The following is a 14,035-nucleotide window of genomic DNA, read 5'->3' as shown; positions in this document are numbered from 1 at the left end:
CAGATTTCTTGTCCTCAAACTAAGGGTTAACAATGTTCATGAAAACCAGTTCCCTTATACCCCAATGTTCATCGCAGCACTGTTTATAACAGCCAGGACATGGAAACAACCTAGATGTGCATCAGCAGATGAGTGGATAAGAAAGCTGTGATACATATACACAATGGAGTATTACTCAGCCATTAAAAAGAATACATTTGAATCAATTCTAATGAGGTGGATGAAACTGGAGCCTATTATACAGAGTGAAGTAAGCCAGGAAGAAAAACACCAATACAGTATACTAACACATATATATGGAATTTAGAAAGATGGTAATGATAACCCTGTATACAAGATAGCAAAAGAGACACAGATGTATAGAACGGACTTTTGGACTCAGAGGGAGAGGGAGAGGGTGGGATGATTTGGGAGAATGGCATTGAAACATGTATACTGTCATGTAAGAAACAAATCGCCAGTCTGTGTTCGATACAGGATACAGGATGCTTGGGGCTGGTGCAGGGGGATGATCCAGAGAGATAATATGGAGTGGGAGGTGGGAGGGGTGTTCAGGATTGGGAACTCATGTACACCCATGGCGGATTCATTGGCAAAACCAATATAGTATTGTAAAGCAAAATAAAGTAAAAATAAAAATTAAAAAAAAAAACAAAACACCAGTTCCTTGGTATCAATAGTATTAAAAGCTGTTATAAAATTGGCAAGAAAAAAGGAAAAATAAAAACATTAGCATATATGCCTTTTTTCTTCACCAATCTTATCACAGTTTTTTAACAATATCAGTACTAGATTTTATCAATAGAATTACAATAGAAAATGAACTTGATGCCAATAAAAAAAAACTAGGAAGAAATAGATAATTTTGTCAGAATATAAATTTCAAAATTGACTCAAGAAGGTATAGAAAGCCTGTTGAAATAATAAAAGAACTGTTGAAATAAAAAATCTACACACAAACATTACTAGACTTACAGGATCCAATAACCTAGCAAACAGAAAATAAGGGAAACTTTCTGACTTCTTCATGTTAGGGGTATAGTCTAAATTCCAAATCCAAACATGGACTAAATAACAACAAAAACAATTATAGGCAAGTTAAACTTAGAAATATATTTTCAAAATTTCTAAAAATACTAGCAAACTAAATCCAACTATGGGTGAAAATACTAATATTATACCTTGGCCATGTAGATAGATTTTATGCTACAAACTGGGGATTCTATAACATTAAAAAATCTTGATTTATCACATTAGCAACATATACAAACATCTATATGATCGCTTTAGTAAATGTTAGAAGAGCATTTGATAAAATTCAGTGTTCATCTGTGTTTAAAAGAAAAAAATGAACAAACTAAAGGAATTTCTATAACCCAGTGAACAGTGTCTGACAGAAATCTTCAGTGAGCATCACATTTAATGGTGAAATGTTAGAAATATTCCTTGTATGGTAAAGAATAAGAATTTTTAAAAACAGTTTTTAAGATCCCATTTATGTAATAATGGAAACCATAAGGTGTCTAAGAGTGAATCTTATAATAAAGGTGAAGATATGTTTGTAGGAAACTATATAGTTTAAGGACTTAAAAGAAGTCTTAATGAAAAGATATTCCAGATCCATGTATTTGAAAACTCGTTATCATAAACATGTCTCTTCTCTCCAAATTAGCCTATAATGGAATTGAATCCACAGTTGATTGAATTCAACCTATAATGGATATAATCCACATCTCAAAAAATATTTTAATATAATTTAATAAAACTTTGTAATAATGTGTAGAGGATAGAACCAAAAAAATTTGGTTTTAAATAAGGGAAAATTTAAATAGGGGAATTTACCTGATGAGATACTAAGATTTTATTCTATCTTATACTGTCCTTTTACTTTCTTATTTAGAGTGTGTCTCTTGAAAAGAGTACTTGGTTGTTTTTTTTCCCTTCAGTCTGATAATACAGTGTTTGATTTACTAATATTTAATGGAATAATCTGTGTATTTGTACTTAAATCTGTCTTCTGGTAATTTGTTTTCAATTTGTCCTATCTTCTTTTCTTTTCTGCCTTTCAGATTTATCATATATTTTATGGTATTCCAATTTTTCTTCTCTGTTGACCTCCTTCCTATAACTCTTTATGTTTTTTTAGTGGTTGTATTATCCTAATTCTAGGATTATAACATGTATCCTCACTATATTACTCTACTTTGAATTAATAGCCTATCAGTTCATGTTCAACATTAGAACTTTACCAAAGTACTTTACAAAAAGTACAGCCTCATTTGTCTTTCTCTTTTGTGTTATTATTGTGTCTATTACTTTCATCTGTGAAATTTCTACCAGTCCTTGATATTATTTTTACTTCAGTCAGTAGTCTTACTTTTTGGGCCCACCACACAGCAGTGCAGGATCTTAGTAACCTGACACACAGGGATCAAACCTGTGCCCCCTTGGGACTCCCCTGGCGGTCCAGTGGTTAAGACTGTGTGCTTTCAGTGCAGGACATGGCTTTGATTCCTGGTCAATGAGCTGAGATCCCACATTCTGTGTAGTACAGCCAAGAGATTTTTTTAAAAAAGGGAAAAGAATGTTTGAAAAAAACACTGCACCCCCTACAGTGGAGATGTGGAGTCTTAACCACTGGACCACCATGGAAGTCCCCTAGTCAGTAGTCCTTTAGAAATTTTAATAATATTCTTTATGTTAGAAATAAATATATTTACCATCTTTAGTGCTCTTCATTCCTTCCCACAGATCCAGAATTCAACTAGGAATTATCAAGTACTTCATTTAATATTTTTTGTACTATGAGTCTGTGTGTGTGCTAAGTCACTTCAGTTGTGTCCAACTCTTTGCATTGATAACAAATATTTTGTTTTTGTCTTTATTTTGCTGTCACGTTTAGAGGATATTTTTATTGAAAATAAAATTATTTATTTTTTCATTCAGCACATCAAAGATGTCATTCCATTGTCTTTTGGCTTCCACTGGTAATGATGAGAAGTCAATTTTGATTCTTCTTGTTGTTTTGCTGCATATAAGATGTTTCTTGCTTGACTGCTTTTAATTTTTTTCTCTTTCTTTAATTTTCAGCAGTCAACTAAGGTGTGCCTTGGTGGGATCTTCGTTGTATTTATCCAACTTATGGTTCACTGAACTTCCTGGGTCTGTGGGTTTATGTCTTTCATAGATTTTAGATATTTTTCAGCCATATCACCTTAAATTATTCGTCTATATTATCCTCTTTGTCTTCCTCTTCTGGGATTTTAATTACATGTGTTGATATTTCAGACTAGTTTGATATTGTTTCACAGGTGCATGATGCTCTGTTTTGTTTTCAGCTTCCCCCCGCTCTGTTTCATATTGGATTATTTCTATTGATCTGTCTCTTAAAGTTCACTGACCTTTTCTTGTGTTGTGTCTAATATGATGTTAAACCCATCAAGTGAATTCTTTATTTCAGATATGGTATTTTTTCAGTTCTGGAATTTTCATTGTGTTTCTTTTAATAGTTTACATTTCTCTGTTAATTCCCTTTCCTTTCACCCATTTTGTCCATCTTATCACTGAATTCACTAGTCAGTTTATAATTCCAGCACTTGGGTCATCTGTAGATCTGCTTCAAATGATGTTTTTTTTGCTAAGTTTTTGTTTTTTAGAAGAGGTTTTACTTTTTAATTTTTATTGAAGTATAGTTGATTTACAGAATTATTTTAATCTCAGGTAGATAGCATAGTGGTTCAGTATTTTTATAGATTATAAGTTATAACATAACTCCATTAAAAGTTATTAAAAAATAATGGCTATAATTCCCTGTGCTATTCAAGTGACTTTGTGTGTTTGACACTGTGCTTAAGAACAACAGATACTGAACGGGCGGGGGCGGGGTGGCGTGGCTGGCGTGGCTGGCAGGGCCGGCGGACTTTAAAAAAAAAAAAAAAAAGAACAACAGATACTGAAGTAGGTGGGTTTTTTCCCAGAAAGAACACAACATTTTCTTTGTCTAATAGCTAGGATAAGAGATCACTTCAGTCCAACTAAGGGTAAAGTTGTAGGTTTATTTTAATAGTTTCAGCTTTACCTCTGATTTCACATATTTGAGAGTGAGATCAGTTCCTTCCTTCATCAGAGCTTAATCTAAGTACCCAAGACCATAGAAACCTTTTTTTGCTTTTTAGCTCACGCCCAGTTTCTTGTGAAACTCCACTGAGGGGTTGATTTCCTTGATCTTATTTTGAGTTGAGCTGGGTGGGGACTGGGATACTCAGTTGCACTTCAACTCTGCTATACATAACAACGTGGGTAAATCTCAGACACATTATGATGAGTGAAAGAAGCCATATATAAGTGAGTACCAACTGTATGGTTCCATTTACATGATGTTAAGGCAAAATTTATTGTGTGAGAAATAACGACCATGCTATCTTTGGGAAGGAGAAAGGGGTAATGACTAGGAGAGAGCATCAGAAGGGCCTGTCTCAAGTGCTGGTGACACTCTGTTCCTGTGAAAATCTATTAGACCATATACTTAAACGATTTGTAATCTTTTCTGTATGTATGTAAAAACCATAATCACAGAAAACTAGTCAGTCTAACCACACTAGGACCACAGCCTTGTCTATCTCAATGAAACTAAGCCATGTCGTGTGGGGCCACCCAAGACGGGCGGGTCATGGTGGAGAGGTCTCACAGAATGTGGTCCACTGGAGTAGGGAATGGCAAACCACTTCAGTATTCTTGCCTTGAGAACCCCATGAACAGTATGAAAAGACAAAAAGATAGGATACTGAGAGAGGAATGCCCCAGGTCAGTAGGTGCCCAGTATGCTACTGGAGATCAGTGGAGAAATAACTCCAAAAAGAATGAAAGGATGAAGCCAAAGCAAAAACAATACCGAGTTGTGGATGTGACTGGCAATAGAAGAAAGGTCCAATGCTGTAAAGAGCAATATTGCATAGGAACCTGGAATGTCAGGTCCATGAATCAAGGCAAATTGGAAGTGGTCGAACAGGAGATGGCAAGAGTGAATGTCGACATTCTAGGAATCAGCGAACTAAAATGGACTGGAATGGGTGAATTTAACTCAGATGACCATTATATCTACTACTGCGGGCAGGAATCCCTCAGAAGAAATGGAGTAGCCATCATGGTCAACAAAAGAGTTCGAAATGCAGTACTTGGATGCAGTCTCAAAAACGACAGAATGATCTCTGTTCGTTTTCAAGGCAAACCATTCAATATCATGGTAATCCAAGTCTATGCCCCAACCAGTAACGCTGAAGAAACTGAACGGTTCTATGAAGACCTACAAGACCTTTTAGAACTAACACCCAAATAAGATATCCTTTCATTATAGGGGACTGGAAAGCAAAAGTAGGAAGTCAAGAAACACCTGAGGTAACAGGCAGATTTGGCCTTGGAATACAGAATGAAGCAGGGCAAAGACTAATAGAATTTTGCCAAGAAAATGCACTGATCATAGCAAACACCCTCTTCCAACAACACAAGAGAAGACTTTACACATGGACATCACCAGATGGTCAATAGCGAAATCAGATTGATTATATTCTTTGCAGCCAAAGATGGAGATGCTCTATACAGTCAACAAAAACAAGACCAGGAGCTGACTGTGGCTCAGATCATGAACTCCTTATTGCCAAATTCAGACATAAATTGAAGAAAATAGGGAAAACCACTAGACCATTCAGGTATGACCTAAATCAAATCCCTTATAATTATACAGTGGAAGTGAGAAATAGATTTAAGGGACTCGATCTGATAGATAGAGTGCCTGATGAACTATGGATGGAGGTTTGTGACATTGTACAGGAGACAGAGATCAAGACCATCCCCATGGAAAAGAAATGCAAAAAAAGCAAAATGGCTGTCTGAAGAGGTAAGAGAAGTGAAAAGCAAAGGAGAAAAGGAAAGATATAAGCATCTGAATGCAGAGTTCCAAAGAATAGCATGAAGAGATGAGAAAGCCTTCCTCAGTGATCAATGCAAAGAAATAGAGGAAAACAACAGAATGGGAAAGACTAGAGATCTCTTCAAGAGAATTAGAGATACCATTTCATGCAAAGATGGGCTCGATAAAGGACAGAAATGGTATGGACCTAACAGAAGCAGAATATTGAGAAGAGGTGGCAAGAATACACAGAAGAACTGTACAAAATAGATCTTCATGACCAAGATAATCAGCATGGTGTGATCACTCACCTAGAGCCAGACATCCTGGAATGTGAAGTCAAGTGGACCTTAGAAAGCATCACTATGAACAAAACTAGTGGAGGTGATGGCATTCCAGTTGAGCTATTTCAAATCCTGAAAGATGATGCTGTGAAAGTGCTGCACTCAATATGCCAGCAAATTTGGAAAACTCAGCAGAGGCCACAGGACTGGAAAAGGTCAGTTTTCATTCCAATCCCAAAGAAAGGCAATGCCAAAGAATGCTCAAACTACCGCACAGTTGCAGTCATCTCACACGCTAGTAAAGTAATGCTCAAAATTCTCCAAGCCAGGCTTCAGCAATACGTGAACCGTGAACTTCCAGATGTTCAAGCTGGTTTTAGAAAAGGCAGAGGAACCAGAGATCAAATTGCCAACATCCGCTGGATCATGGAGAAAGCAAGAGAGTTCCAGAAAAACGTCTATTTCTGCTTTATTGACTTTATTTATGCCAAAGCCTTTGACTGTGTGGATCACAATAAACTGTGGAAAATTCTGAAAGAGATGGGAATACCAGACCACTTGACCTGCCTCTTGAGAAACCTATATGCAGATCAAGAAGCAACAGTTAGAACTGGACATGGACCAACAGACTGGTTCCAAATAGGAAAAGGAGTACGTCAAGGCTGTATATTGTCCTCCTGCTTATTTAACTTATATGCAGAGTACATCATGAGAAACCCTGGACTGGAAGAAGCATGAGGTGGAATCAAGATTGCCGGGAGAAATATCAATAACCTCAGATATGCAGATGACACCAGCCTTATGGCAGAAAGTGAAGAGGAACTAAAAAGCGTGTTGATGAAAGTGAAAGAGGAGAGTGAAAAAGTTGGCTTAAAGCTCAACATTCAGAAAATGAAGATCATGGCATCTGGTCCCATCACTTCATGGGAAATAGATGGGGAAGCAGTGGAAAGAGTGTCAGGCTATTTTTGGGGGGCTCCAGAATCACTGCAGATGGTGACTGCAGCCATGAAATTAAAAGACGCTTACTCCTTGGAAGAATAGTTATAACCAACCTAGATAGCATATTGAAAAGCAGAAACATTACTTTGCCAACAAAGGTCCGTCTAGTCAAGGCTATGGTCATGTATGGATGTGAGAGATGGACTGTGAAGAAAGCTGAGCGCCGAAGAATTGATGCTTTTGAACTGTGGTGTTGGAGAAGACTCTTGAGAGTCCCTTGGACTGCAAGGAGATCAGCCCTGGGATTTCTTTGGAAGGAATGATGCTAAGGCTGAAACTCCATACTTTGGCCACCCTCATGCAAGGAGTTGACTCATTGGAAAAGACTCTGATGCTGGGAGGGATTGGGGGCAGGAGGAGAAGCGGACAACAGAGGATAAGATGGCTGGATGGCATCACTGACTCGATGGATGTGAGTCTGAGTGAACTCCGGAAGTTGGTGATGGACAGGAAGGCCTGGCGTGCTGCAATTCATGGGGTCTCAAAGAGTCAGACACGACTGAGCGACTGAACTGAACTGAACTGTATGTATGTTGTAGTTCAGAAACAAAGAAGGTGTGTATGATGGAGGAGCTCTTGCACACACACACACAAAAATGTTAAAAAGAAAAAGCAAGCTATAGTATAGAAGATATTTGTAATGCTATAGCAAAGTATTTGTACCATGATATTTTTTTTTCTACAAATCAAAAGGAAAAGGGCAGAAGGAAAAATAGGAATCCAATAGAAAATGAGCAAAGATAAGAAAAAGCAAATAAGAAGAGGCGTGAGTGGCCCGTGAAAATGAAAAGGTATTCAACCTCATTAGTAATCATGGAAATACAAGTTAAAACCGTATTGAGATACCATTTCACACCAACGAGATTGACCCAAACTGTCTAACAATAACAAGTTGGTGAGAATATGAGGGAGCAGAAACTTTCATATACTGCAAATGATACTGTATTAGATTTAGAGATCAAATCATCAGTTTTTGACTTGGAGATATACTAATTCTAAATTCAACAATTTTGCTTCTACAAAGAAAAATACGATTTATTATAAAGATTTTCTCCCAGATGTGCCTATGGATACATGCACAAAGATGTGCATTATAAATTTGTTTATAATCGCAAAGAATTGGAAACAGACCTAAATAACCATCATTAGAGAAATGGAGAAATATCTTATAGCAGTTAAAATGAATAAAGTAGATTACATCAACATAATAAAATCTTGAAGACATAATATTGAATGAACAAAGCAAGTAGCAAGTATACACCATGAAAGCATCTAAATTTTAAAATAGTCCATACTGATGTATGCTCAGTTGCTCAGCCATGTCTCACTCTTTTGACCCCAGTACTGTAGTCCACCAGGCTTCTCTGTCCATGGAATTTTCCAGGCAAGAATACTGGAGTGGGTTGCCATTTCCTCCTGTAGGGGATCTTCTTGACCATATATGGTAAAAGTATAAAAATAATAGTCAGGGACTTCCTTGGCGATCCAGTGGTTAAGATTCCACACTTCATGGGAAATTAAGATACTGCGTGCCACACAGCATGGCCAATAAATAAATAAAAATATAGTCAGGGAGAATATTCCCCCAATTTCAGAATAGCTATTACCACTGGGCAGAGAAAGGAATAAGGACAAAAAGAGTACATATGGCAAACGTTAACATTTATTAAATCTGGGAAGTTGGTATATAGTTATTTAATATATGTAATATTCACTGTATCCTCTTGTTTATTTGAAATAGTTTTGTTTTTTTTTTAAGTTAGACACTTGGGCCAACATGTGAAGTGTATTGGAAGCCTTTCTCTCTTTTCCAAACACTATTCATCTTTTTAATTCTTTACAGATACAGCTTTCATTGTCACTTTGCATCTATATATTGCTTTGTGTCCTATCACCAGCAGATCAAGTAGGAAGGTAAGTTTTGATGTAATCTCCTCTAGTCTTCCTTCTGTCTTACCCTCCAGGGTTCATGGAAGAGCTCAACAATATCTTTTCAATATGCTTTTTTATCAAACTTCAAATATTACTCTCCAACAGAAATGTCTTTAAGTTCATCAACCAAGTAACTGATTTAGAATTTAATAATAAGTGAAAAGTTGCCTTCTCTCTTATTTCACATTTCTGCTAAAAAAATGATGATAGGTATTTTTTAAGATTTAAATAATGTTGCTTACTACTTCAGTTGATACTTGTATGGATAAATAGGTACAAAGTCTATTTTTATACTCTGCATTTTTTAAATTTCAGAAATAAAATAATACAAATACTTTTTAAAAACTTACCAAGTCATGTTATTCTAGCTTATTAACTGTTTCCAGATATTTATTGAGGATTTTTAATTTTAGAAGCAGAAAAATTATGTCAGTGTCAGGGACTTGTTTTGTGAAGTAGAGTATTGGAAATACTCATATCTTACAGATTATCCCTGGGAGAAGTCAGAAGTTTGCTTACTAAATAAACATGCTAGAGTCCCTCCCACTGGTTGAATAACTTGGTTGTTAAGCTGTGTGCTAGGCAACAGACTTTCTCTTCCTTTTCTCAGATGAAGTTCAGAGAGTAAAGTTATTTTTGTTGTTATCGTTTTGTTACTGTTTTCCTTGCAGATTAAACACTTTAAGATGAGAAAAGTTGATCTTTGTTTGAGCTCTGAAGGGACTGAAGTTATTTTAGCTACATCAAGTGATGAAAAACACCCACCTGAAAATATGATTGATGGGTAAGAGTTACTCTTTTTTCTTCATTATAGTCTTAACATTAGGTCAGTGAACGTTATGAGTACTGAGATTACGTATTTTACAACAACTAGCACTGTTAAGCATAGTTTAATAAATGTTTGGTGAACTGAATTACTTGATTACCCACCTTAGTACAATCCTGGAGCTAATTCAGTTGCGTATATTTAAGTTTTTTATTATTTTCTTTATAATTCCTAAACTGAACTTTTTCTGATAATAGTTATTTAAAATGTGGTCTGTCAAGGCAAAATTTCAAACAACAACTACCTCATTTTTTGGAAGTATACATTTTAATATCTGGTTTTATTCCGAATTTTTATTGGTAAATAGGAATGTAAACATTACAACTTCCTATCTACTGCCTGTTTTCTTTCTAGTCTAAGCAATTTTTGCTGAACTGAATGCTTCACTTCTTGCTATCCACCTGCATTTTTCATTTCTTAGCTTCTTGATGTCCTTCCAGTTATCACTCTTTACTGTGCTAGAGCTTATTCTAGATAGAGACACATATCATTCTCAGACTTTTAAGTTCTAAGAAAAAAGTAAATGGTTAATGGAAGAACTCCTTTAAAAAAAAAAACACTGAGGTATATAGAACTTCCCTCATGGTCCAAGTTATTACTCCTCGCTTCCCTATAGGGGCCGAGAGTTTGATCCCTAGTTGGGGAACTAAGACCCCACATGTCACTTGGTGCAGCAAAAAACAAATTTTTTTTATTTTAATTGAGGTATAATTGATTTACAGTATCATGTAAGTTCAGGTGTACAGTGTAGTGATTCACAATTTTAAAGGTTATATTCATGTATAGTTATTATAAAATATTGGCTATAATTGCCGTGTTACACAATATATCCTTCAGTTCAGTTCAGTTCAGTTGCTCAGTCGTGTCCGACTCTTTGCGACCCCATGAACCCCAGCACACCAGGCTTCCCTGTCCATCACCAACTCCTGGAGTCCACCCAAGGCCATGTCTATCAAGTCGATGTTGCCATCCAACCATCTCATCCTCTGTTGCCCCCTTCTTCTTCTGCCCTCAATCTTTCTCAGCGTCAGGGTCTTTTCCAGTGAGTCAACTCTTCACATCAGGTGGCCAAAATATTGGAGTTTCAGCCTCAACATCAGTCCCTCCAAAGAACACCCAGGACTGATCTCCTTTGGAATGGACTGGTTGGATCTCCTTGCAGTCCAAGGGTCTCTCAAGAGTCTTCTCCAACACCACAGTTGGCTCTCAGCTTTCTTTGGAGCTTATTTATTTTATTCATAGTAGTTTGTACCTCTTAGTCCCTACCCTATCTTACCCCTCCCCATTTCCCTCTCCCCACCAATTTGTTCTCTTTATCTGTACATCTCTTTCTTTTTTGTTGTACTCACTAGTTTATTTTTTAGATTCCACATGTAAGAGGTTCACAATATTTGTGTTTCTCTGACTTATTTCAGTAAGCAAAGAACCTCCAAGTCCATCCAGAAAGAACTCCTTTTTTTAATAGTTCTGGCTACTTTATTACCCTCTTGAGTTTTCTTTCTTGGTATTTATACAGTGATCTGAGTTTAACTCGTAGAATCATATAATTTTAGAGCTGGAAGAAATTACGCATTCATCTTATCTAAACCTTTCATTTAGACTTGTGGTAAGAGAGGTACTAGTTCTAACTATTGAAAGCAGAGCCAGTTGTAACATAGATCTTGTGGCTGTTTGTGTTCTATTGTGAAGTCCATGTATCTGGATAAAATTCTAGTAAATGGGCCGGTTTTTTAAGCCCAGTTGTTATCTCCTCTCTGACATCTGTCCCTTCCTTCAGGCAGGCTGCTTTACCTTTTTGTTTGGCTCCAGTAGCATTTGATATTTGCCTCTATTACCTTATTTATTCTTATGTTGTATAATTATTTATTTTTAATGTACCACTCCTCTCACAACTGGAAGTTTCTAGAAATCATGATACTATGACTTCTTCATCTTTGACTCCACAGTGTCTTAAAATATTTGTTGAGTAGCTTGTGAATCCGGAGAAGGCAATGGCACCCCACTCCAGTACTCTTGTCTGGAAAATCCCATGGATGGAGGAGCCTGGTGGGCTGTAGTCCATGGGGTCGCTAAGAGTTGGACATGACTGAGTGACTTCACTTTCCCTTTTCACTTTCATGCATTGGAGAAGGAAATGGCAACCCACTCCAGTGTTCTTGCCTGGAGAATCCTAGGGACGGGGTAGCCTGGTGGGCTGCCATCTATGGGGTTGCAGAGTCGGACACAACTGAAGTGACTTAGCAGCAGCAGCAGCTTGTGAATTAGATCATCAAAGATTAGTCATACATACAGTCACATATACTTACATATATGCATCTGTTAATGTACATTTGCATAGAGCTTTATAGTTTCATGGATGTTATGCTATTTGACCCTCACAGTAAGCTTGGGAAATAAGAGGCCCCCAAAAAATCTTTTTTTCAACCTCATTATAAAGACAACAAAAAGATGACTAGAGGTAAAATGATTTTCTCAAAATCGTACAGATAAGCAAATGGCAGAATCAAAACTAACACTCATGTCTTCTAATTCCCAGTTTCTCAGACTTAAGGTTTGAATAAAAAACTTAATATACTTGCCTTTTAATCCTTAATCTGCCTTAGAAAAAAGATATAAATGTGGAAACTGCTATGAGGGTCACAGACCTATAGAAATTTACCTTAAGTTGTTTGCCAGAAATGACGATCTTCCTAAAAATACTTCTTGTCTTTGACTGGAGATAAATCACATTTCCAAGTTAATATTAATTTACCTTACACTTTTTTGTGACCTACCTTTCTTGGGAGTATGTCTGTAGATCATTTAGACTGGCTGTTACACATAATGGATGATATATACTATAGCTTTATCAGCCCATGCTAATGAATAAGTATGTAATACTTTTTAGATTAGACAGAACTCCTTAGTATAGCAGAGTTTTCCCGAGAGAACTCACTGGTCATAGCAAACATGCTTTTCCAACAACACAAGAGTTGATTCTACATATGGAGATCATCAGATGGTCAATACTGAAATCAGATAGATTATATTCTTTGCAGCTGAAGATGGAGAAGCTCTATACAGTCAGCAAAAACAAGACTGGGTGCTGACTGTGGTTCAGATCATGAACTCCTTATTGCCAAATTCAGACTTAAATTGAAGAAAGTAGGGAAAACCACTAGACCATTCAGGTATAACCTAAATCAAATCCCTTGCAATTATACAGTGGAAGAACTGTAGACAGAGGTTTATGACATTGTACAGGAGGCAGTGATCAAGACCATCCCCAAGAAAAAGAAATGCAAAAAGGCAAAATGGTTGTCTGAGGAGAACTTACAAATAACTGAGAAAAGAAGAGAAGCTAAAGGAAAGATATACCCATCTGAATGCAGAGTGCCAAAGAATAGCAAAGAGATAAAAAATCCTTCCTCAGTGATCAATGCAAAGAAATAGAGGAAAACAACAGAATGGGAAAGACTAGAGAATCTTCAAGAAAATTAGAGATACCAAAGGAACATTTCATGCAAAGATGGGTACAGTGAAGGACAGAAATGGTATGGACCTAACAGAAGCAGAAGATATTAAGAAGAGGTGGCAAGAATACACAGAACTATACAAAAAATATTTTCACAACCCAGATAACCATGATGTCGTGATCACTTACCTAGAGCCAGACATCCTGGAGTCTGAAGTCAAGTGGGCCTTAGGAAGCATCACTATAACAAAGCTAGTGGAGGTGATGGAATTCCAATTGAGCTATTTCAAATCCTAAAAGATGATGCTGTTAAAGTGCTGCACTTAGTATGCCAGCAAATTTGAAAAACTCAGCAGTGGCACAGGGATGGAACAGGTCAGTTTTCACTCCAATCCCAAAGAAAGGCAATGCCAAAGAATGTTCAAACTACCGCACAATTGCACTTATCTGACACACTAGCAAAGTAGTGCTCAAAATTCCCCAAGCCAGGCTTCAACAGTAGGTGAACTGAGAACTTCCAGATGTTCAAACTGCATTTTGAAAAGGCAAAGGAACCAGAGATCAAATTGCTAACATCTGCTGGATCATTAAAAAAGCAAGAGAGTTCCAGAAAAACATCTATTTCTGCTTTA

At 36.8% G+C, this 14,035-nt stretch overlaps 1 protein-coding gene across 10 annotated transcripts in view; it reads left to right on the top strand.

The window, feature by feature from the left end:
- IFT25 (intraflagellar transport 25) overlaps positions 1-14,035 on the top strand; it is a 36,432-nt gene that overhangs the window by 4,660 nt on the left and 17,737 nt on the right. For 7 of the 10 annotated variants that reach the window (XM_042248311.1, XM_027970464.2, XM_042248318.1 and 4 more), the window contains exons 2-3: positions 9,035-9,105; positions 9,795-9,907. In XM_042248311.1, the coding sequence (XP_042104245.1) occupies positions 9,035-9,105; positions 9,795-9,907 (184 nt within the window). Of the gene's footprint in view, positions 1-2,946; positions 2,988-3,090; positions 3,163-9,034; positions 9,106-9,794; positions 9,908-14,035 lie in introns of those variants that run through there. The other 3 variants (XM_060409599.1, XM_042248321.1, XM_060409616.1) reach the window with 3 other exon arrangements.

Source organism: Ovis aries, chromosome 1 (assembly GCF_016772045.2).
Source record: "Ovis aries strain OAR_USU_Benz2616 breed Rambouillet chromosome 1, ARS-UI_Ramb_v3.0, whole genome shotgun sequence".
In the NCBI taxonomy this organism is placed as follows: domain Eukaryota; kingdom Metazoa; phylum Chordata; class Mammalia; order Artiodactyla; family Bovidae; genus Ovis; species Ovis aries.
The sequence above is the reverse complement of the archived record's forward strand: the minus strand, read 5'-3'. Positions and strand labels throughout refer to the sequence as shown.